Source organism: Ciconia boyciana, chromosome 27, assembly GCF_034638445.1.
Source record: "Ciconia boyciana chromosome 27, ASM3463844v1, whole genome shotgun sequence".
NCBI lineage: Eukaryota > Metazoa > Chordata > Aves > Ciconiiformes > Ciconiidae > Ciconia > Ciconia boyciana.
The window spans coordinates 916569-938114 of NC_132960.1; the positions used below are offsets into that span (position 1 = coordinate 916569).

At 71.8% G+C, this 21546-nt stretch overlaps 4 protein-coding genes across 8 annotated transcripts; 2 read left to right on the forward strand and 2 right to left on the reverse strand.

Moving 5' to 3' along the window:
• Positions 1-106: 106 nt before the first annotated feature.
• CCDC65 (coiled-coil domain containing 65) lies at positions 107-2727 on the reverse strand. 2 transcript variants are annotated; one of them, XM_072847307.1, is made up of 9 exons: positions 2682-2727; positions 2254-2393; positions 2002-2160; positions 1756-1925; positions 1490-1628; positions 1191-1388; positions 890-1108; positions 646-798; positions 107-514 (listed from the first exon to the last, which is right to left on the reverse strand). In XM_072847307.1, exons 2-9 carry the CDS (start codon positions 2386-2388, stop codon positions 173-175), a joined length of 1515 nt encoding a protein of 504 aa, XP_072703408.1. In that variant the 5' UTR covers positions 2389-2393; positions 2682-2727; the 3' UTR covers positions 107-172. The 2 variants fall into 2 exon arrangements, with proteins under 2 accessions (XP_072703408.1, XP_072703406.1); XM_072847305.1 differs by having other exon boundaries at positions 1993-2160.
• Positions 2728-2942: 215 nt separating this feature from the next.
• On the forward strand, positions 2943-5474 carry RND1 (Rho family GTPase 1). Of its 2 annotated transcripts, none has more exons than XM_072847436.1 (5): positions 2943-3074; positions 3171-3258; positions 4459-4568; positions 4665-4799; positions 4881-5474. In XM_072847436.1, exons 1-5 carry the CDS (start codon positions 2982-2984, stop codon positions 5124-5126), a joined length of 672 nt encoding a protein of 223 aa, XP_072703537.1. In that variant the 5' UTR covers positions 2943-2981; the 3' UTR covers positions 5127-5474. The 2 variants fall into 2 exon arrangements, with proteins under 2 accessions (XP_072703537.1, XP_072703536.1); XM_072847435.1 differs by having other exon boundaries at positions 2943-3101; positions 4881-5473.
• A 665-nt stretch (positions 5475-6139) lies between these two features.
• DDX23 (DEAD-box helicase 23) lies at positions 6140-11606 on the forward strand. Of its 2 annotated transcripts, none has more exons than XM_072847439.1 (17): positions 6140-6235; positions 6785-6996; positions 7123-7221; positions 7373-7469; positions 7577-7642; positions 7803-7941; positions 8060-8193; positions 8276-8388; positions 8479-8622; positions 8815-9040; positions 9204-9349; positions 9444-9621; positions 9713-9955; positions 10123-10274; positions 10441-10549; positions 10701-10875; positions 10979-11606. In XM_072847439.1, exons 2-17 carry the CDS (start codon positions 6785-6787, stop codon positions 11200-11202), a joined length of 2457 nt encoding a protein of 818 aa, XP_072703540.1. In that variant the 5' UTR covers positions 6140-6235; the 3' UTR covers positions 11203-11606. The 2 variants fall into 2 exon arrangements, with proteins under 2 accessions (XP_072703540.1, XP_072703542.1); XM_072847441.1 differs by having other exon boundaries at positions 8063-8193.
• A 240-nt stretch (positions 11607-11846) lies between these two features.
• CACNB3 (calcium voltage-gated channel auxiliary subunit beta 3) lies at positions 11847-18496 on the reverse strand. Of its 2 annotated transcripts, XM_072847442.1 has the most exons (14): positions 18440-18496; positions 18189-18281; positions 15318-15440; positions 15102-15224; positions 14904-15019; positions 14776-14840; positions 14669-14688; positions 14335-14415; positions 14063-14121; positions 13870-13979; positions 13623-13774; positions 13451-13546; positions 13195-13344; positions 11847-13047 (listed from the first exon to the last, which is right to left on the reverse strand). In XM_072847442.1, the coding sequence occupies exons 1-14, from the start codon at positions 18479-18481 to the stop codon at positions 12757-12759; spliced, it is 1521 nt and encodes a 506-aa protein (XP_072703543.1). In that variant the 5' UTR covers positions 18482-18496; the 3' UTR covers positions 11847-12756. The 2 variants fall into 2 exon arrangements, with proteins under 2 accessions (XP_072703543.1, XP_072703544.1); XM_072847443.1 differs by lacking the exons at positions 18189-18281; positions 18440-18496 and adding an exon at positions 16527-16675 and having other exon boundaries at positions 11848-13047.
• Positions 18497-21546: the final 3050 nt, after the last annotated feature.

Below are 21546 nucleotides of genomic sequence, written 5' to 3' on the forward strand. Positions count from 1 at the left end.
GGTGACAGACCCCGTCCGTCCGTCCTGATGAAGCTCAGTGTGACCAGAAATAAGACCCCGGAGCACGTTTTTGGGCGCAGTTGAGCTCTTTTATGGCACTTTTGGGCAGTCACGGTCTCTCTGCAGTGTCCCCGAGTGCCAAGGCTGGGTGCCCCAATCCACAGGGCGATACTCAGACGGTGCCGGCGGAGCTGGGGATGGGATCTGGGTGGGTGTCCCCTCCCAAGAGGCTGTTGGGGTGTGCAGCACCCTGATAACCTCGTGCACGGCCCCCCCCAGCACGGGGCAAGTCCTTGGGGACGCAGCTCTTGTGCTCGATGGCGAGGAGCGGGTTGGGCTCATCGAGCACCTCCTGGCTAACGGAGATCCCCGCCAGGTACTGCCTGAGCAGCTCCCGCAGGCGCCGGTTCCTCTGGCTCAGGGCCGCCCGCTCCCGCTCCAGCGCCTGCTCCTCCAGCTTCGCCTTGTTGAACCGCTGCCAGAAGCGCTCCAGCCCCACGTAGTCCTGCATGGCCTGGGAGGGAGGCAGGGAGGAGGACAGGGGGTCCCTAAACTGCCCGCGCACCAGCCAGGCTGTCCCCGAGGCCGGATCCTGACCCTCGCTGCTCCGTGGCAGCGTCTGGGACCCCGGTGCTGCCTCCTCACCCGGGCCAAGGGCTCTGCGGGCGTCTCCTCAAGGACTTGCCGGGCGTCTCGCTGCTCCTCCTCTGCCAGCGAGGAAGGGTAGAAGGGCAGCACCTTCTCTTCCTCTGTCTCCAGCCTGCGGCACATCTCGGCCAGCCGCAGGACGCGCTGGGCCTGGGGGGGGGGTTATAAGAGTGAGGGCAGGGCGGGAGGGGACGGCGGCACGCCCCTGGCGCTCCCCCTGCCCGTGGGCTGCCGGCGTCACCTTCTCCACCACCCGCGCCAGCGCCTTCAGGGCAGCACCACTCTGCACGGTGAGCCTGGCCAGGCTGCCGTGGGCCTTAGCCCTGGCCTGGTTCATCCCGCTCTTGAGCTCCTGGAGCTGCCCGAGGACCCTTTCCTTCTCCTCCCGTGCGCACCGGTTCTGCTCCTCGCTCTCCCGGAGGTGAGCCGCAATCCGGCCCTTGGTGGCCGTGACCAAGTCCTGGGGACAGCCGAAACGTGAGCAGCGGGATGGGGTGGGGGACGTCTCCGCTCCCACGTCCACCCCTGCGCCCTGCGGCAACCTGGAGCTTTTGCAGCTTCTTTGCCTGCATCTCTATCTCCCTGGAGCTCTTCTCGTCCTTCTGCTTCAGTGCCTCAAAAGCGATCTTCTGGTGCTCGGTGGCCTCCGTGTAGCTCTGCATGGCCCGCTGGAACTGCTCCCAGAGCACCTCCGCCTTCCCGCCCAGCTGCATGCGGCTGTACTGCTTCTCCTGCAGGCTCTGGGGACAGACACGGGTGCGGGTGACCCAGCACCTCCCAAACCTCGCCGTGTGCTCTGCTCACAAGCCCTAAAAGGCTCCTCGCCGGTTCCTCACCGTACCTTGCTCTTGATGTCATCCCGGGCACTCTGGAAATTCAGCGTGGCCTCATGGTCATTCTTGGCGTAATTCTCCTCCGCGGCCAGCGCCACGTCCCGCAGGTAGCAGCTTTCTCGCTCGTGCTGCTCAAGGATGGTCCTCCTGCGGAGAACACGGGGGAGCTGCTGACAGAGGGAAGCCACCGCGGTCCCGACCAGGCGGTGAGAGGGCTCAGCACCAGGGCAGGACAGCCAGCGGGTGCCACTGCTGTCCCTCTCCCCCTCCGTACCTCTCGGCCTCAAACTCTGTCTTCAGGGCCTCCAGCTGGGTGCTGTACCCCTCCTCCAGGCACGTCAGGCGCCCGCGCTGGAGCTGCAGCAGGCGGTCGACGTTGTGCAGGTGGCTGCGCAGGGCCTGGGCGTGCTGCTCCTCCGCCTCCTCCAGGTCTGTGGCCAGGGACTGCGGAGGTTGGGGGGGTCACGGGTGGGCCCCGGTGCCGCCCCCGCCCCGCCAGCCCCGCGCTCGCCTCGATGACGCTGTCCTTGCAGTCCATCACCCGCGCGAAGGTCTGGCTGAGGATCTCGATGTCCTGGCGCAGCTCCTTGTCCTTGGTCTCCCGCAGCACCGCCCGCCACTGCGTGCCGAGCTTGCGGAGGTTCAGGCTGCTGCTGCGCTCCTCCTTGGCCAGCTTGTCCTGCGCGGGGGCCGTGAGCGGCGGGGAGGGGGTCAGGGGCTGGGCGGCATGTGAGGAAACACGCTGCCAGCCCCCCCCCGGCCCCCCACGCACCTTCAGGAACCGGGTGAGCATCTCCCCCTTCGTCTTGGCCGCCTCCTCCTCGGCCAGCGCCTGGCTCTGCAGCAGCAGGAGCCCGTCCTCCGCCGCCATGGGGGCTGCCGCCCGCGGGCGACGCTTGGCTGGCATGGTGGCTGGGCCCGGGCACACGGCGTAAGAGGTGTGGGGGGCCGCGGCCCCTCCAGGGCCCCCCCAGGCCCCGTTCCCCCCTGCCCACCCCTATCGCCTCCTCCTGGGGTCCCCCCAGCCCCCCCCTACTTTGGGGTACCCCCCAGGCTCCATCGCCCCCGCATGCCTCCGGTTCGCCCCCGCCCCTCGGCGCCCCCTCCCGCACCACGGGGGTCCCGCCCCCTATCCCGGTACCGGTCGCGTTCCCCCTCCTCCCCCCGCCAAAACCCCCGGCCCAGCGGCCGGCGTCCCACCGGTCTCCTAGCAACCGCCACTTCCGGTTTGGGGCGGGAGCACGGCCCCACTTCCGTCCTCAGCCAGACAGGCGCCCCCTGGCCTGGAGGAGCGGCCTCGCATCCGAAAGGGCGGGCCCCGGCAGTCCCCCGCCTCTCCGCCATTGGCCGGCGTGCCGGGAGCCGCCGCGGCGATTGGCGGGCGGGCGCCGCCGTGGGCGGGGCTCGGCGTTGGCGGGGTATATAGGGGCGCTGCGGCGGCGGGGCGCAGGGCCGGCGGGCGGGCGGGCGGCGGGAGCGGCTGTGCTCTGCGCCGCTGCCATGCGGGAGCGGAGGCCGGTACCGGCCGCCCCGGCCCGTTGCAAGCTGGTGCTGGTGGGCGACGTGCAGTGCGGCAAGACGGCCATGCTGCAGGTGCTGGCTAAGGACTGCTACCCTGAGGTGAGCCGGGACCGAGCACCGGGGACCGGCAGCGGGGACCGGCCGCTGACGCTCTCGGTGCCGTTGCAGACGTACGTGCCCACCGTGTTTGAGAACTACACGGCGTGTCTGGCCAGCGAGGAGCAGCGGGTGGAGCTGAGCCTCTGGGACACCTCCGGTACCGGGGGGCGGGGGGAGAAGGTGCATGCACGGGGGTGGGGGGCGGGCGCCCTCCGGTACCGGGGGTGCAGCGGGGCGGGGCAGCCCTGGCCCCGGTGGGGGTGATGGGCGCATTTGCTGGGGAAGGTGGTTTGGGGTGTCGGGGGTGGCTGCGCTGGGGGTGCCAGGCCTGCGGTTTGGGGGCCCTGCGGGGGCTGCAGTAGGGAGAGCCCTGCAGTGGGGTGTCTCAGGGTCCCTGCGGGGGGTGGCTTGGTGGCCACAGTGGGGGCACCTGGTGAGGGCTGCCCTGGGGGGTCGGGGTGGGGGCCCGATCCTTGGGGCTGGGGGGTGCACAGAGGGGCCTGGCTGCCAGGGAGTCCCCGGGGACTGGCCCTGCGGGAAGCTGCTGGGGGGGGACACGATACATAGGGCCGACCCCATTCCTGGAGGGGTCCCCCACACTGACGTGAGCCCCCCCAGGTAGGGTGTGGGGTTCTGGGGCCCCTGTGCCCTCCCTGCAGGGCTGCCTGCGAATGGGGGGGGGTAATGGGGCATCCTGGTGTTGCCCCTCCCTGGGCACCCCCGAAAGGCTGGGGGAGCAGGGTGGGGGGGGCCGGGGCAGCCGTGCCCTGGTGCTGCAGTGTCCCCCCCCGTCGGAGGGGGGGGTCCCCGCCACCCGCGGTCCCTGCGTTGCTATGGCGATGCGCTGGCGCAGCCTCTTTGCTATTCTGTGCACGGAGCGTCTGGGTTGCAAAACCCCTCTGAGGCCCTTCGGGGTCGGGGGTGGCGATGGGGGGGGCACCCCGGCCACCCCCACACCCGGAGGGGCACCCCATTGCCCCTGCACCCCCATGTACCACCTCCCCCTGCAGTCCCCAGTGCGGTGCTGGCAGCTCCAGTTCCCTGGGGACACTGTGGGGGTGGCAGCCCCCCCCTACATCCCAGCTGCCCCCCAACACCCCTGCCTGCTGGCAGGGCTCCCCAACATGGAGGGGGGGGCAGCTGTTATATAAACACCGCGGGATCCATTTCCTGCTGCTTCGTTAGGGGCGATGGTGATGTTAATGGGCTGCAGGGAGCAGAGGTGGCATTTTGGGGGACTCTAGAGCTGCGTGCCCCCCACCCCAGGCAGGAGGGGGGGGGCTGTGTCCCTTCGCAAGCACTTCCCACCCGGGGGCCTTGGGGGGGTGCCGTGCAGTGACACCCCCTTTTCTCCCAGGCTCTCCCTACTATGACAACGTGCGTCCGCTCTGCTACAGCGACTCGGACGCCGTCCTGCTCTGCTTCGACATCAGCCGCCCCGAGACCCTGGACAGCGCGTCCAAGAAGGTGAGGGGCAGGGGGGGAAACCCCTCTTGGGGCGGTGGGGGGGTGGTTTGGGGTCCCCCTCGCCCTCATGGCAGCTCCGTGCCCCCCACCCCATAGTGGAAGTCGGAGATCCTGGACTATTGCCCCAACACGCGGGTGCTGCTCATCGGCTGCAAGACGGACCTACGGACAGACCTGAGCACCCTCATGGAGCTCTCCCACCAGAAGCAGGCACCCATCTCCTATGAGCAGGTGCGTGGGGGGGGGGGTCCCCATGGGTTGGGGGGGTGGGTTTGGGGTGCCGCACTGGCCTCACGCGGGGTTGGGTTGCAGGGCTGTGCGGCCGCCAGACAGCTGGGAGCCGAGAGCTACCTGGAGTGCTCGGCCTTCACCTCGGAGAAGAGCGTACACAGCATCTTCCGGACTGTGTCCGGCATCTGCCTCAGCAAAGCCCCCCCGCAGCCCCCCAAAAGCCCCCCCCGCAGCCTCTCCAAGAGACTCCTGCACCTGCCCAGCCGCTCCGAGCTCATCTCTTCCGCCTTCAAGAAGGAAAAAGCAAAAAGCTGCTCCGTCATGTGAAGGGGGGATGTGAATGTCCCCTCCCTCAAAGCCCCTGCCCTCCTGAGTCTCCAGGATGGGGTGGGGGGGGCTGGACAGGGCCGCAGAGCCCCCCACAAGGAGGATGGGGTGCCTGCTGCCCTCCCATCATGCTGCTTCCCCCACCAGCCCCCATCCTGGGGGGCAGCCCCCATGGAGCTGCCATGGGTGGGGGTCTGGGAGGGGGTGCCCAGGGAGGGTGCTCAATGGCTGCTCCCCAACCTGGGGGGGGGGGGGCTCATCCATGGACTCATCCTGTTCCCCCTGTGCTGCCCCATCCCTCATCTGCTGCTTGGCCCCGGGGACCCCAGTGGGGAGGGGGCATGCTGGGGGACTATTTTATGGACTGTCTGGGGGGGGGGGGGGGGAAGTGTCTCTGTTCCATGGTCAGTGTTATTAAAAAGCTTATTTATTATCGGAAATATAATACCCACCCATGTGCAGCGGGTGCCTCGTGCTGGTTTTTTTTGGGGGGGAATTCCTGTGTTGGGGGGTGGTGTTGGGGTTCACCCTGGGGCGGGGTCCCTCCTGCATCACTGGTGCCAGCGGGGAAGGGTGACGGTGCTGCTGACGTCTGCCTGTGCTGTCACCCGTGGGTGATGATGCAGAGGGCAAAGTCCATGGGGTGGGGGTGTCCCGGTGCTGTTGGGTGCCTCCCTGGGCTGGGGGGAGCCCGGGGTACCCCGTAAGGGCCCCCCCCTGGGCCTCTCCTGCTGCCCCAGCCCCTCCCTGGCTCTGCCTGGACCCCCCCCCACCCCAAGTTGGGATTAGAGGGTGTCGGGGGGGGGGGTGTGGGGCTCCCGCACGGCCCCGTGGGGTGCGCAGGGCCGTGGGGACGTTGACACGGGGGGGTCCTGCGCGGGGCCGGGGGTTATTGCGGGGCTTTGGGGGTGCACGTGGTCAGGGGCGCTGCGCGGCGGAGGGATCCGCGGGGCGTGGAGGTACTGCGGCCGCGATAGGCGCGGGGGCTGCCGGGAGTTGTAGTCCCGGCGCGGAGGGGGGCGGCCTCGCCTTCCCGGCGTGCCCCGCGGCGCCCGGCGGACATGGCGGCGGCGGGGCGGCGCTGAGGCCTGGGCCTGCGGGCGGAGGCGGTGAGAGCGGGCTGGGGGGGCTCGGCGGGCGCCTGCGGCCGCCGGGCTCTCCCGCAGGAAGGTCCCGGGGACCCCCGGGGGGCTGGAGGACCCCGCCACCGCGTCACTGGGGCTGCACCCCAGCACCGGGCACCCAGGGCAGGGCCTGGATCCCGGGTCCCCCAGCCCTCCCGGGTCTCCGCAGCTACCCCAGCCCCCCCCCCCCGGGTCCCCCTGCGCTCCCTTCCCGCCTACCCCAGCCTTCCCTGCTCCCTCCCCGGGTCCCCCAGCCCTCTCTACTCCCTCCCCGCGTATCCCAATCCTCTCCGCTCCCTCCCCGGGTCCCCTGCGCCCCTCCCAGGTCCCCCAGCCCTCCCGCTCCCTTCCCGGGTCCCCCTGCCCCCCTCCCGCGTCCCCCATCCCTCCCTGCTCCCTCCCCGCATACCTCAGCCCTCCCCGCTCCCTCCCCGGGTCCCCTGCGCCCCTCCCGGGTCCCCCAGCCATCCCCACTCCCTCCCCGGGATCCCCCCTGCCCCGGTCCCCCGCTCTGTCTGACCCTCTCCCCCGCAGATGGCCGGAGAACTGGCAGACAAGAAGGACCGGGACGTGTCCCCTGCCAAGGAGGAGAGGAAACGTTCCCGCTCCCCGGACAGGGATCGGGACCGGGAGCGGGAGCGGGACCGCAAGGGTTCCCCCTCCAAGGACAGAAAGCGGCATCGGTCCCGGGACAGGAGACGAGGCAGCCGGTCGCGGTCCCGCTCCCGGTCCAAGTCGCCAGAGAGGTGAGGGGTGTTATAGGGGGCTCCTCGGGTTTTTAGGGAAGAGCTCTCTCGTGTCCGTAACGGCCCCACAAAGGGGCGGATGCGGCTGGTTGGGCTGGGCCGTGCTGTGACCGTCCCGCTCCACAGGGATCGCCGGCACAAAGAGCGTGACCGGGACCGGGGCAAGAAGGACCGGGACCGGGAGAAGGATGGGCACCGGCGGGACAAGGACAGGAAGCGGTCGAGGTGAGCCCGCTCTCTTTTTGGGGTGTCCCTGGTCTCCTGTGAGCACCCCAGTGCTGTTACTTGTAGGAAGCGTTGTCCCGGGTGAGAGCGGGATCGTGGGGACGGGGTGACCCTCAACTGGTGCCTGATTCCTCTTTGTTTTGCCGGGAAGCTTGTCCCCGAGCAGGGGCAAGGACTCAAAGTCCCGGAAGGAGCGGGACTCACGGAAAGCAGAGGAGGAGGAGGAGAATGCCCTGAAGAAGGAGAAGGTGAGGAGGGGGCTTGGCTGGGAATGGCTCCCGGGGCGGGGGCATCGCTGTGGTGAGGCAAAGGGTCCCCCTTGGGGGCTGCTAATGGTCTGGCCCCACCTTCGCAGGCCCAGCCCCTGTCCTTGGAGGAGCTGCTGGCTAAGAAGAAGGCTGAAGAGGAGGCGGAAGCCAAGGTAGGAGCAGAAGCCTTCTCCCTGTGTCGGGGCTCTCCCGTACTGTGCCTGTGGTATGGGATGGATGTTTGGGGGGGGGGGGGGGCCTGTCGTGGGGCAGCCCCAGCGGTGGGGGGGTCACTGCCAGGCCCGGTGTGAGCTTTCCCCTCTCCTGTCCCAGCCCAAGTTCCTGTCCAAGGCGGAGCGGGAGGCCGAGGCCTTGCGGCGGCGGCAGCAGGAGGTGGAGGAGCGGCAGCGGCTGCTGGAGGAGGAGAGGAAGAAGAGGAAGCAGTTCCAGGAAATGGGGAGGAAGATGCTGGGTAAGGTCGCGTCCCCGCCGCGGTCTGCCTGGCTGTGAGGGGCTGAGGCAGGACCCCCTGGAGCCCCCCGGCCTGAGGGGCGGGTGCTTGGCTCTGAGACCCTTCCCCTGCTCCCCAGAAGACCCCCAGGAGCGTGAGCGCAGGGAGCGCCGCGAGCGCATGGAGCGGGAGACCAACGGCACGGAGGATGAGGAGGGCAGGCAGAAGATCCGGGAGGAGAAAGACAAGAGCAAAGAGCTCCACGCCATCAAGGTAGTGCTGGGGGCCGGGCTGGGGCAGTGGGGGGCCGGGGGGGGCCCACGTTTCCTCCCCACTGATCCTCTCCTTCCCGCAGGAGCGTTACCTGGGAGGAGTGAAGAAGCGGAGACGCACGCGGCACCTGAACGACCGCAAGTTTGTCTTTGAGTGGGACGCGTCGGAAGACACATCCATTGATTACAACCCCCTGTGAGTGGTGGGGTGTCCCTGGGGCTGGGGGTGCTCCTGGGAGTGGGGGGCAGCCCCAGCCCTGCCCCTGACGCTCCCGCCCCGCTCTAGGTACAAGGAGCGGCACCAAGTGCAGCTGCTGGGCCGGGGCTTCATCGCAGGGATCGACCTGAAGCAGCAGAAACGGGAACAGTCGCGCTTCTACGGGGACCTGATGGAGAAGAGGCGGACGCTGGAGGAGAAGGAGCAGGAGGAGTGAGCACACCTCGGGGGGAGCTGGGAGGGTGCCCAGGGGCGTTTGGGGTGCCGCTACCTCTGCTTGGCCGGGGTGCAGAGCTGGGGGGTGGCTCTGGGCTGCAGCATGTCCTTCGGATGGGTGGCAGGACGATTCCAGCCTCCCCAGAGGCACAGGGTGAGCCCTGTCCCCCTCCTCACCCCCCCCTCCAGGGCCCGGCTGCGGAAGCTGCGGAAGAAGGAGGCCAAGCAGCGCTGGGACGACCGGCACTGGTCCCAGAAGAAGCTGGACGAGATGACAGACAGGGACTGGCGCATCTTCCGCGAGGACTACAGCATCACCACCAAGGGGGGCAAGATCCCCAACCCCATCCGCTCCTGGAAGGACTCCTCCCTGCCCCCCCACATCCTGGAGGTCATCGACAAGTGCGGCTACAAGGTGGGCAGGGGGAGGGGGGGCTGCTGCCAGCAGACCCCGATGGCCCTCGGGGGAGCTGGGTGGAGGGGGAAAAAGGGGGGCAACCTCTTGGCTCTTGGGGTCAGGTCTTTGTGGGGGCAAGGAGGGGAAGTTCTGCTCCCAAACCTGCCGCTCCCCTCGCCAGGAGCCGACCCCCATCCAGCGCCAGGCCATCCCCATCGGCCTGCAGAACCGCGACATCATCGGCGTGGCCGAGACCGGCAGCGGCAAAACCGCAGCTTTCCTCATCCCGCTGCTGGTGTGGATCACCACCCTGCCCAAGATCGATCGGTAGGTGGGACAGGGCAGGGTGACGCTGCGGGGGACACACACACACACACGCGTGGCACTGTGGGTGACGCGGCCGTACCCTGCCACGCCACAGGATTGAGGAGTCGGACCAGGGTCCCTACGCCATCATCCTGGCCCCCACCCGAGAGCTGGCCCAGCAGATTGAGGAGGAAACCATCAAGTTTGGGAAGCCTCTGGGCATCCGCACGGTGGCCGTGATCGGAGGCATCTCCCGTGAGGACCAAGGCTTCCGCCTTCGCATGGGCTGCGAGGTGAGCGTTAGCCCCTGGGGAGGGCGGTGGGGGGACCCGGGGGGAGCAGTTCAGCCCCAGGCTGCGGACACCAACCCTCCTGGTCCCCCAGATCGTCATCGCCACGCCAGGGCGTCTCATCGACGTGCTGGAGAACCGGTACCTGGTGTTGAGCCGCTGCACCTACGTGGTGCTGGACGAGGCGGATCGCATGATCGACATGGGCTTCGAGCCTGACGTACAGAAGATCCTGGAGCACATGCCCGTCACCAACCAAAAACCCGACACCGACGAGGCCGAGGACCCTGAGAAGATGTTGGCCAACTTTGAGTCGGGGAAGCACAAGTACAGACAGGTGGGTGCAGGCAGGAGGCCTGGGGCTTTGTTTTGGGTGCTCCCGCAGGGCTGAGCTCTGTCCCCGGGGTGGAGAGGGGACAACCTGGGGCTTCGGAGAACGGGCCAAGGGAGCGCAGCCGCGTTCCTGCCCCACGGGGGACGTTGCTTACAGACCTTCTCTCACAGACCGTCATGTTCACGGCCACCATGCCGCCAGCGGTGGAGCGCCTGGCCCGCAGCTACCTCCGTCGTCCGGCCGTGGTCTACATCGGCTCCGCCGGCAAACCTCACGAGCGGGTGGAGCAGAAGGTCTTCCTCATGTCGGAGTCAGAGAAGAGGTGCAGAGGGGGCCGCTGGGGCAGGGTGGAGGGGGGAGGACAGGTCCTGGGGGTGGTCTGGGGCATTTGAGGGTGAGGGAGCTTTGGGAGGGGGACTCTGGAGAGCGGAGGGGCTCCTGTGGGGCACCTCAGCCTCTCCTTGCCCAACTGTCCTCCTCCCCAACAGGAAGAAGCTGTTAGCCATCCTGGAGCAGGGCTTCGACCCGCCCATCATCATCTTCGTCAACCAGAAGAAGGGCTGCGACGTGCTGGCGAAGTCCCTGGAGAAGATGGGGGTGAGTCTGGGCTGGGCTGGAGCCCCTCAACTTTGGCTGTGGCGGGTGGGGATCGTCCTGAGCCCCTGCACCCCTGTCCCCGTGTGGGGACCCTGCGGCACGGCTCCGGGCACCGCTGGCCCCCACCTAACCCCCCCCCCTCATCCTGCAGTACAACGCCTGCACCCTGCACGGCGGCAAAGGCCAGGAGCAGCGGGAGTTTGCCCTCTCCAACCTGAAGGCCGGGGCCAAGGACATCCTGGTGGCCACGGACGTGGCCGGACGTGGTATCGACATCCACGACGTCTCCATGGTCGTCAACTACGACATGGCCAAGAACATCGAGGGTGAGTCGGGGTCGGCCCGGGGGGCTGCGGGGTGCGGCAGGGGCTGCCTGGCCCCGGCGCTGCCTGCACCGAGGCCCTGCCTGACCCCGCCGCCCCCCTGCAGATTACATCCACCGCATCGGGCGGACGGGCCGAGCGGGGAAGAGCGGCGTAGCCATCACCTTCCTCACCAAGGAGGACTCCACCGTCTTCTACGACCTGAAGCAGGCCATCCTGGAGAGCCCGGTGTCCTCTTGCCCGCCCGAGCTGGCCAACCACCCCGACGCCCAGCACAAGCCTGGCACCATCCTCACCAAGAAGCGGCGGGAGGAAACCATCTTTGCCTGAGTCCCCAGGGCCGGTGTCCCCCTCTCGGTCACCCCTTCGGGGACGACGGGACCAGCGGGGCCGGGTGCTGCCAGGACTGTTCTGGCTGCTCTTTTCCCAGATCCCCAGACCCCTGTGGAGCCGGGACTGCCGACAGCAGAGACTGGGGCCGGGACTGTCCCAAAATGTCCCCCCTCTTCTCCCAGTCCCCCTCCCCACCTTCCCCACGGACCGGTGGAGCTGCCGGAGGCTGTTTGGGGGCAGGTTCCTCCCTGCCCGCCTGCTGCCGGGACCGGGGCAGGGCTGGTGCTGGGCTTCACGTGCTGATTTTTAGGCAGGGCTGTCCCAGGAGCTGTGTTCGTTTCATCCCTTTTTTTAGCCGAAACTCCAGGCTGCCGGAATAAACCCGCAGCTGCGTCGCCGGACGTCGCCTCCTCCTGCTCTCCCTTCCTGCGGCGCCGGCAGCCCCTGGGTGCCATTTCCCCGCACCCTCCAGCGCTCCCAGAGGTACCGGGAGCCAGCAGTGCCCCTAAGGGGAGAGCATTTGGGTGCTCAGCACCCACCAGCACTGGGCCCTTTCCCCCGCACGGTGTCGTGTCCCCCCCCCCGCCCAGCCCAACGTCCCCGTGCCGTGGTGTCCCCTGTCCCCCCCGCTGCCAGAGACACGGACACCGGCACCTCCGAGCACTTTTGTGTTTCTGAAACCGGTTACAGGGAAATCAGTGCTTTCTACAAAAGAAATTATAACAAATCTGTGGCCCCCACCCATCCCCCCCCCCCCCCCGCTCCCTCCGGAGGGCCCTGGGGGGGGGAGCTCGGCCCAGCGCCGGGACCCTCCGCCGAGGGCAGTGGGTGCTGTATTTACAGGACTGTGCGGTGACGGCTACGTGGGGAGGGGGGCGGTGGGGACGGGGCAGCGAGTGCAGGCATGGAGCGGCCCCCCCCGCCCCCCATGCAGGGTCCAGCCGCCCCCCACTGTCCCCCATCCCCGGGGGAGGAAGCGGTTTGGCTGCGGTGACCGGGGCAGGGAGAAATCGGTGCAGAGCAAAGCGACTGGTGTGGCCCCCTCCTCCCGGGGGTCCCATGCAGGGGCAGGGGAGGGGGCAGGCCAAGCCCGGGGGGGGGGAGCGGGCACCTTCCCCTCCTTCCTCGGGTCTGCGCGGGATGGGGGACGCTGCTAAAACTGTGTGTCCCCCCCCATTACCTGGCCTATAGGTCTTTCGGGGGGGGGGAGGCACCCTCTGTTTATGGCAGCTGCCCTGCGGGGAATGAGACGGCCTGCGATGCGGGGGGGGCCAGGCGGGGAAACTGAGGCAGGGAGAAGGCAGGTGGCTGCCCCCAGGTCCCCAGGAGCTTGGGGCGGGGGGGTCCTGGGGCATCCTGGCCACCGGCCCCCCCCTGTGCTTATGGCTGAAGACGTGCCCGGGGGCCGGGCGCGAGGAAGCTGCCGGTGCGGAGGAGTTCCCCGAGAGAGGGAGATTGTCTGAGCACCCCCAGCGCGGGGCTGGGGTGAGACGGGGAGCGCCCGGGGTGGGGGGGCCGGTTCCCAGCCGTGCCCCCCCCCCCCCCCCGCCCCTAATAGCTGTCCTTGGCCCAGGGCCGGCTGCGCTGCCAGTTCCTGTCGTGGTTACACTCGCTTTGGCGATCCGGCGCGCCGGGGCCCTGCAGCCCGCTGTTGTGGTGCCGGTGGGGCTGGTAGAGGTCGGGGTAGGGGTCCGCGTATTCTTCCTCCTCCAGGTGCCGGGAGCTTCGCTGGGACGTGGCCCCCCAGGGCTGGGGTGAGGTCTCCCCCGCCTCGTCCGATGGCATCAGGCTGTCGTGCTCCAGCGGCGAGTGCTCCCCCCGCTCCCCCAGCAGCTGCTGGCTCTGCGGGTAGGGACGGGATTGCGGTCCCTGGTCCGTGGACCCCCGCCCCGGTCCGTGCCACCCCTGTGCCAGCCGCCCTGGTCCCTGGTCCGTGCACCCCTGTGCCAGCCGCCCGCAGGGAGCGGGGAGGGGGCGTTCCGGGGGTACCTGCAGGCCTGGGAGGCCGGTGGGCGAGGGCACGGCATGGGGGGCGTGCGGCGGGTGGTGCGTGGCGCGCCAGTACACCTCCAGGTACTCGGCCAGGTGCTCGCAGGCGTCCTCCAGCTGATTCTCATCCAGGATCACGTCGAAGAGCTCCTGGGGTGGGGGGTGAGAGGGGTCAGGGGTGGCTTGGGGACCCCCCCCCAGGGTGGGGGGGGGACCCTCCTGGGCGTCCCCGAGGCGGGGGAACCTGCCAGCTCACCGGGGGACACTGCACCAGCTTGTCGGCCGCCATCATCTGCACGTTGAGGTGCTTCACCTGGGACTTGCCGCGGGACTTGATGAGCCGCTGCAGGACCTGGGGAGGGGACAGGAGGGTGACGGCACCGTGGGGGGCAGCCAGGGCCCCCCCCAAAACCACAGTCACCCCTCACCTTGGGGGAGGACACCTTGACGTAGACGATGATGGGCGCCAGGGAGGTCTTGGCCAGCTGGGCTGGGTGGTTGATGGTGTCGGCGTCCAGCACCACCAGCTGCAGGGACTTGGCCAGCTCGAAGATGCGCTCGATCTCGCTCTGCACCTCGGCTGGGGGGGGGAGGGACGACAAAGGGGGGGACACGTCAGGTTCGGCTGGTCCTTGGGGGGGGTCTCTGCGCCCTGGGGTGATCCCAGCCCCTCACCGATGCTGGAGCGGGTGGTGGAGCGCTCCAGGATGGCCTGCTTGCCCAGGTTGTTGAGGATGGAGCGCTTGGCCAGGGAGAGGTCAGCCGTGATGTGGGTAATGGAGATCCTGGGGGGCAGAGGGATGGCAGTGGGGACCTGGGTACCCCCCCCGGGCCGTGGGGGGGGGCGGGTCCTGGGGGGGGGTCTCACCTGCCGTCGAATCTGTGCTTGAGGAAGTCGAAGAGGGCTTTCTGCATCATGTCGGTGACCTGCCGGCAGGGCCGCCAGCCCGGTGAGCCCGCGGTGAGCCGGTGGCAGATGGCACCGGCAGGGAGGTGGCAGCCACCCGGCACCCTGCCAGCAGCCCTCGGCCCCGCCATCTGCCCGCCACCGGCACGGGACGGGCAGGGGGGGGACAAAGGGTGCAGGCCACCACCGTGGGGGTGCAGTGGGGCCCCCCCTGCCCCATGGTCCCCCCGTACCTCGTATCCTTTCAGCGAGGGCCCCACCAGCACCACGGGCCGCATGGAGGGGACCACGTCGTAGGGCGGGATGTGCTGTGTCTGGGGGGGGGACACACACACACGGGGACACCTCAGCACCCTGCGCTCCCACCCCCAGGGAGGAAGGGGTCAACGAGCCTTTTCCAGAGAACCCCAGCACCCTGGAGCCCCCCCGCAGCCCCATAACCGGGGGCGGGGGGGGGGGGTCTCTGCCCCCACCTGCTGCGCCCCAGAAATGGCTGCGCTCGGCCCTGCCTGCAGCCCCCTCCCCATCTCCCCCTGCCCAGGGCACAGCCCTGCCCCGGGGACTCACCTGCTTCTGCTTCTGCTTGGCTTGGGGAGAGGAGAGAAGAGACAGAGGTTGGTGACAGCGAAGGGGGGACCCTCCCGGGACCCCCCCGGACCAGGACCTGCCCTTACCTAAGGAGGGGGGAGGCGATCGCCGGTTCCCGCTGTCGCCGAGGCCTGAGGCATTGCCAGCTCTCCTGAGGAGGGGGGGGGTGAGCGAGCGTTGGGGGGACCAGGGGTCGGGGGGGGCCGGTCCCTACCTGGCTTTCTGCTCCTGCTTGAGCCTCATGGCTTCCAGGCGCTGGGGGCTGGGGATGAAGGCGATGTCCCCCCCCTCCTTCACTAGGCGCCCGATCCACCAGTCATTGCTGTATTTCTGGGCGAGGGCAGGGCAGGTGTGAGGCTGGGGGGGGGAGTCCCTGGCCCTGCCCCCCCCCCCCCCCAGCACCCCAACTCACCTCCTTGATGTGCAGGAAATCTTTGGCTTCGAAGTTGATGGCGGCTCCCTGCACTGGGCACTCCTCGTCCAGCGCCCCGCAGTAGCTGACATTGGTGCGCACAGCAAAGGCGACCGGCTTGTGCTGGGGATGGCGGGGGGGGTCAGCACCCCTGGGCCCCGCCAGCCCCCCCCTCCCCGGGCCGTGCCCTGGGTGTCCCGTGTCCCCCTCCGGTACCTTGGCCCTCTCGAGCTGCTGCTGGGCCTGGCTCTCCACCTCGCGCCGGGCACCCTCGCGGTCCTCGTCCAGGGACACGTCGGAGTCCAGGGACGGGCGGCTGGTGTAGGAGTCTGCCGAGCCCTGGGGGGACGGGGCTGAGTGCCGGGGGGCTGCGGGGACCCCCGCAAAGAGGGACCTCACCCTGAGGCGGTGCCAGCCCGGGGAGGGGACCCCGCTGACCCCCAGCCCGCAGCCCCTTCTGGCTTTTGGGGGTCCATGGTGGCATCGAGCCGGGCAAACGTGGGTTGGCATCGCCCGGCATGGCTGCCCTGGGGTGCAGCCCCCGTGTCCTGGGGGGAGCCATGGGGGGAGACCCCCGCAGCCCTGGGGAGGGCCGGGCTGGAGGCAGGGGTCCCCATCCCCCTGGTGATGTGGGCCTGCCACAGCCGTCCCCCACCCTGGGGTGCCCAGCGGGTGCTCGGCGCAGCCCCTCCGGCTCCCCCCACCCCGCCGGTAATTACCCATCGCCTGCTGCGCCCGGAACAGGCGCAGAAGCTGCAGTGAAATATTTATAGGTCCCTGGATGTGGCTGAGCCCCCCCGGCCCCCCCGAGGCCCCCGGGCCCTGCCAGCCTGAGCTCAGCACCGCTGCCCAGCACCGGCCCCCCGCACACGGGACCCCCCACCCTGCACATCCCACCTCGCTCACATCGGGAGGGCAGGGGGCCTGGCCCCCCCACCCCATCGCAGGCAATATGGTTTCCCAGCATGGCCCCCCCCAACATGGCCTCCCCAGCACGGCCCCCCAGCATCGTCACCGCCCCCCGAGCCTCTTCCCCCGCCCAGCATCCCCAGCACGGCCCCCAGTTACAGCGTCTCCAGCCCCGTCCCCCCGTCCCCCCCAGCACGACCCCCTATGCAGCCCCCGGCCCGGAGCATCGGCCCCGCGGGGTCCCCGGCCATGGGGGTCGGGGTCCCCCCTCCCCGCCCGGTTCCGGTCCCGGGGCCCGGCGGCACCTGCCGGGGGCGTGGGGGCGAAACCAGCGGCGGGGAACAAAGGGCCGGGGGCGGCAGAGCCCCCCCCCGCACCGGGCACGAACCCCTGCACCGGGCACGGCCAACCCCTCCCCACCGGGCGCAGCCCCGGTGCGCAATCGCCGCCCCCGGGCGCAGCCCCCACCCCCGACCGCGGCCCCCGGGGCACGGCCCCCGGTACCGGGGCCGGTACCTCGTTGAGCAGGAAGGTAGCGCTGGAGTCAGAAAACGACATAGACGGGGCGAGCCGAGCCGAGCCGCCCGCGCCCCCGCCCGGCTCCGGCACCGGCACCGGCTCCGGTTCCGGCTGCGGCTCCGGCTCCGGCTGGCCCTGCCCGCTCCGCCGCGCCGCCACCGCCCCTCCCCGCCCCTCCCCGCCCCCGCCTCCCGCCGCTCCCCCGGGGCGCACGGAGCCGCCCCGCCGGCTCAGCCAGCGGGGGCGGGGGGTTGGGGGTCTCGGTTCCCCCTTCCCGGGGCTGGCGGGGGGCTCCGGTCCCTCTCCGGTGGGACCCCGGGGGCTGCCCGGGCAGCGGGGGGGCCCGAGCGGCCCCGGTGCGGTGCACCGGGACGGGGCCCCAGGGCAGCTCCCGGGGGAGGGGGGGGTAGTTTGCAAAGAGGGCAGCTCCCGGCGGGGCGGGGGGGTGTCCCGGGGCGGAGGCGGAGGGGTCGTGCCGCCCCCCGGAGCCCGCGGCCGGGGGTCCCGGGGCGGCGGCGGGGGGGGTCCCCGTGGGTACCTCCATGCTCCGGTGCGGCGGCCCCCGTCCTGCCCCGAGCCGGTAGCAGCCCCGTCTGCAGGGCGAGCCCTGCGGCGGGGCCGGAGCCGCTCCCGCCCCCCCGCCGCGCCCCCCCCGCCCCCGAGGAGGGGGGCAGCGGCGGGCCCCGGGGGACCGGCCCGGCCCGCCCCGTTACCGCGCAGCGGGCCGGGCACCGGCAGGACCGGCCCGGGACGGCTCGGGCCCGACCCGGGGACCGCGGGGCAGCGCTCGGCGGGGCGGGGGCTTCGGGCAGCGGCGGGACCGGCCGCGGGCACCGGCACCGGGCACAGAGAACCGGGCACCGGCCCCGGTACCGGGCAGCGCGGCGGGGCCGGGCCGGGCCCTCTCCGAGGTGCTGAAGGGGCCGCGCCGGGCGCGGGGCCGGGGCGGGGGCTCCCCGGGGGTACCGGGGGGGCAGGTGCTACCCTGGGAGGGAAACGGGATGCTCGGGCCGCTCTGCGCCCCCCGGGGCCGCCCCTACCGGAACCCCCCGCCCTCCCCGGGGCCGCCCCGGTACCCGCTCCCCCGCCGGCGGCCGGGCCGGGGGGCGCCGCTCGTGCCGGGGTAAACCGGGGCCGGTGGGCGGGGGGCGGCGGGGGGGGCCGCGGCCTCCCCGGGCAGCGCAGGGAGGCGGCCCGGTGCCGGCTGATGGACCGGGCGGGGCGGCACAGCGGCCCCCCGCCCGCGCGGTTCCCCCCTCCGGTGCCCCAGTTTCCCCGGGGCCGCCCGCCGCCCCCCCGCCCCCCCGCGCCGCAGTGCCGGTGCCCGGCGGCCGGCCCGGCCCTGACGCAGCACTCGCTATTTTTAGCCGCGGGGAGCGGCTGTTGCGATGCTACCGGCGCCCGGTGCCGGCGCCCAGCCCCGGTCCCGGGGGAGCGGTGGGGCGGGGGCGGCCGCCCGGATCCCCCCGGTGCGGGGCTTGGGGCGGGGAGCTCGGCCGCCCTCCCCCCCCCCCCCCACCCCGGTCCGTGCCTTAATGCGGAGCCGCAGCGCCGCTGCCCCCGGGAGCGAGCCGCGGCGGGGGGGCCGGGGCTGGCGGGGCTGCCCCGCCCCGGTGCCGGTGCCGGTGCCGGTGCCGGTGCCGGTGCCGGCCCGCTCACCTGCCTGCGGAGGATGCTGGAGGTGGTGTCGGACGAGGTGCTGCCGTCCGAGCGCTTGAAGCGGCTCTTGCGCTTCGGGAGCCTCCGGGGGCTCTGCGGGGGGAGCGGCGGGGGCGGCCGGTGAGCACCGGGCGGCACCGGGCGGCCCGGCCCCGCCGCTGCGCTGCTACCGGCTGCCCCCCGCGCTGCGGGCAGAACCGAACCGGGCCGCACCGGGCCCGCGGCGGCCGGGAGGGCTCCGGCCCGCTCACCTGGAAGGAGCCGGGAGCGGCGGGCTGCGCCGGGGAGGACATGCCCGGCGGAACCCACCGGAGCCCCCGGGATCCCGGCGGGGCCGCCCCGCACCGGACCGCGGCGCTCCGCCGGGAAGGGCCGCGCCGCCGCCGCCGCCACTGCCGCGCTCCGCATCACACGGGGCCGCCGGGGCGTCCCGGCCGTCTCCGCCCCCGCCTGCCCGCCCCCGCGCCCATCCCCGTGGCGTCCGGCCCGCGCCCCCGCAGCTGGGCAGCCACCGGGAGGCACCGGGGATAGACCCTCCCCGCAACCCCCGGTGCTGCGGGGACCGTTGGGGCGGCACCGGGAAAGAGGAGCCCCGGGGCCGCGGCCGCCGTGCCCACGCGTGTTTGGGGTCGCGGGAGCCCCGAGCCCCGCCACCCGCATCCCACCGGGACGGCTCCCGCGGCCGCCGTGCCCCCCCGCCCGAGGGGTATCTGCGCCCCCCGGGGGTATCTATCCCCCACGGGCGGTAACCGCCCCCATGAACCCCCCGCGTGGGGCAGGCGGGGCCGCGGGGGGGCCGTGAGGCGGGCGCAGCCCACCCGCACACTCGCCCCACGCCCCGTGTCCCCGCCGTGCCCACGGGGGCGGCCGGATCCGGCCCAGCGCCGCGGGGCTGCAGCACCGCTGCACCGGCCGGCCGGAGCCATGGGGGGGGGCTGCGGCGGCCCCGGGGGGGGGCACGATCCGGCCCGGGGAGCCCCAGCAGGGCCAGGATCCATCCCGGGGATCCCCAGCAGGGACAGGATCCGGCCCAGGGATCCCCAGCAAGGCCAGGATCCATCCCGGGGATCCCCAGCAGGGCCAGGATCCATCCTGGGGATCCCCAGCAGCGTCAGGATCCATCCCGGGGATCCCCGGCAGGGCCAGGATCCATCCTGGGGATCCCCAGGAGCGCCAGGATCCGACCCAGGGATCCCCATCAGGGTCAGGATCCATCCCCGGGATCCCCAGCAGGGCCAGGGTCCGGCCCAGGGATCCCCAGCAGGGCCAGGATCCATCCCGGGGATCCCCAGCAGTATCAGGATCTGACCCAGGGATCCCAGGCAGGGCCAGGATCCATCCTGGGGATCCCCAGCAGGGCCAGGATCCGGCCCAGGGATCCCCAGCAAGGCCAGGATCCATCCCGGGGATCCCCAGCAGGGACAGGGTCCATCCTGGGGATCCCCAGCAGCATCAGGATCCATCCCGGGGATCCCCGGCAGGGCCAGGATCCATCCTGGGGATCCCCAGCAGCACCAGGATCCGACCCAGGGATCCCCATCAGGGTCAGGATCCATCCCCGGGATCCCCAGCAGGGCCAGGGTCCGGCCCGGGGATCCCCAGCAGGGCCAGGATCCATCCCGGGGATCCCCAGCAGTATCAGGATCTGACCCAGGGATCCCAGGCAGGGCCAGGATCCATCCTGGGGATCCCCAGCAGGGCCAGGATCTGACCCAGGGATCCCCATCAGGGTCAGGATCCATCCCCGGGATCCCCAGCAGGGCCAGGATCCAGCCCGGGGATCCCCAGCAGGGCCAGGATCTGACCCAGGGATCCCCAGCAGGGTCAGGATCCATCCCCGGGATCCCCAGCAGGGCCAGGATCCAGCCCGGGGATCCCCAGCAGGGCCAGGATCCGGCCCGGGGATCCCCAGCAGGGTCAGGATCCATCCCCGGGATCCCCGGCAGGGCCAGGATCCGACCCAGGGATCCCCAGCAGGGTCAGGATCCATCCCCGGGATCCCCGGCAGGGCCAGGATCTGACCCAGGGATCCCCAGCAGGGTCAGGATCCATCCCCGGGATCCCCGGCAGGGCCAGGATCCGGCCCGGGGCCGGGCGAGGCGCAGGCAGAGCCTCAGCGCCCATCCCCGCGGTGCCGGGTGCCGGTACCGGCGAGGCTGTGCTGGGACCCCCCCCCCGGGTGTCCCCCGTGGTGCCCCCCGTCCCGTTCCCCACCCCGGGCTCCGGTGCCCCCGCCGCCCCCTCCCCGCGCGGCGGGACTTCCGCGTGGGGCCGCAGGGACACGGGCCCGGCGGCGGCTGCTAATTAATGATTAATCCGCACTCCCCGGGGCCCCGCGCGGCTGCGGGGGGGCCGCGGGGCCCGGCGCCGCCGGCGCGGGGGGGGCCCGGCCACGGGCGGGGGGTGCCAGGCCCTGACCCACGCACACTCGTGGGGTACGGGCGTGGGGAGGGCAGGCGGGGACCCCAGTGGGGCTGCCCTGCGCCTGCCGGGGCATGGGGTGCTGATGGGGGTGTGTGTGCAAGGGGGTGCGTGCAAGGAGGGGGTGCGAGCAAGGGGCTGTGTGTGCGTGTGTGTGCAAGTGCGTGGGTGCAAGGGGCTGTGTGCAAAACGCACGTGTGTGCACGCGCGCGCGTGCAAGGGGGGTGCGCGCGTGCACGTGCGCGCGTGCAAAACGGGTGTGTACGTGTGCAGGGGTGCGTGTGCAAGGGGGTGCGTGCGCGTGCACGCCAGGGGTGCCCAAGGGGCGCGTAGGTGCGCGTGCCAGGGGGATGTGTGCGCGTGTGTGCGCGTGTGTGCACGCACAGGCAAAGGGGCGGGCGTGCAACGGGGCTGCACGCGTGTGCAAGGGTGTGCACGTGCGTGCGTGTGCAAGGCGGTGTGGAGGTGCGTGGGCAGGGTGGGTGTGCGAGGGGGAGGCGCTGGGGGGGTGCGCAGGGGGCTGTGTGCGGGTGTGTCTGCAAGGGACACACTCGGGGGGGTGCGTGTGCAGACAAGGGGGTGCACGGGGGTGCGTGGGTGTGGGGGTGCGTGTGTGTGCGCGCGCGGGGGGCCCGGTTGCGCGTGTCCCCGTTGTCCCCGCCATGTCGGTGCAGCGCGGCGGTGCGTGTGTGCGTGTGTGTGTGTGTGTGCGCAGCCCCGGGGGTGCCGGTCCGCCCGTGCCCGCGCGCGCGCCCGCCGCCCCCGCGCGCCGCCCGCGCCTCCCCCGCCGCACCGGGCCGCTCCGGGCCGTACCGGGCCGTACCGGGCCGTACCGGGTCGCCGCCGCCGCCGCCGCTGCGCCTTTAAGGCCGCCGGCCGGGAGCGCCCGGGAGCGGATCCGGGCGGGGGGGGCGGGCACCGGCCGGGGCGGGCCGGG

What these genes read in the sequence shown, in the direction of transcription:
- DDX23 (XM_072847439.1), top strand. Translation starts at nt 6,785, where the DNA reads ATGGCCGGAGAACTGGCAGACAAGAAGGACCGGGACGTGTCCCCTGCC. An exon ending in GAGGAGAAGGAGCAGGAGGA is followed by an intron (nt 8,623 to 8,814) that starts GTGAGCACACCT and finishes CCCCCCCTCCAG; the next exon opens with GGCCCGGCTGCGGAAGCTGC. An exon ending in ACCCTGCCCAAGATCGATCG is followed by an intron (nt 9,350 to 9,443) that starts GTAGGTGGGACA and finishes GCCACGCCACAG; the next exon opens with GATTGAGGAGTCGGACCAGG.
- CCDC65 (XM_072847305.1), bottom strand. Translation starts at nt 2,388, where the DNA reads ATGCCAGCCAAGCGTCGCCCGCGGGCGGCAGCCCCCATGGCGGCGGAG. An exon ending in GGGATGACATCAAGAGCAAG is followed by an intron (nt 1,389 to 1,489) that starts GTACGGTGAGGA and finishes GTCTGTCCCCAG; the next exon opens with AGCCTGCAGGAGAAGCAGTA. An exon ending in CCGCAGAGCCCTTGGCCCGG is followed by an intron (nt 515 to 645) that starts GTGAGGAGGCAG and finishes CCTCCCTCCCAG; the next exon opens with GCCATGCAGGACTACGTGGG.
- CACNB3 (XM_072847442.1), bottom strand. Translation starts at nt 18,481, where the DNA reads ATGTCCTCCCCGGCGCAGCCCGCCGCTCCCGGCTCCTTCCAG. An exon ending in AAGCAGGAGCAGAAAGCCAG is followed by an intron (nt 14,841 to 14,903) that starts GTAGGGACCGGC and finishes CCCCCTCCTCAG; the next exon opens with GAGAGCTGGCAATGCCTCAG. An exon ending in CACCACCCGCTCCAGCATCG is followed by an intron (nt 13,775 to 13,869) that starts GTGAGGGGCTGG and finishes TCCCCCCCCCAG; the next exon opens with CCGAGGTGCAGAGCGAGATC.
- RND1 (XM_072847435.1), top strand. Translation starts at nt 2,982, where the DNA reads ATGCGGGAGCGGAGGCCGGTACCGGCCGCCCCGGCCCGTTGCAAGCTG. An exon ending in CTAAGGACTGCTACCCTGAG is followed by an intron (nt 3,102 to 3,170) that starts GTGAGCCGGGAC and finishes GTGCCGTTGCAG; the next exon opens with ACGTACGTGCCCACCGTGTT. An exon ending in TGGACAGCGCGTCCAAGAAG is followed by an intron (nt 4,569 to 4,664) that starts GTGAGGGGCAGG and finishes CCCACCCCATAG; the next exon opens with TGGAAGTCGGAGATCCTGGA.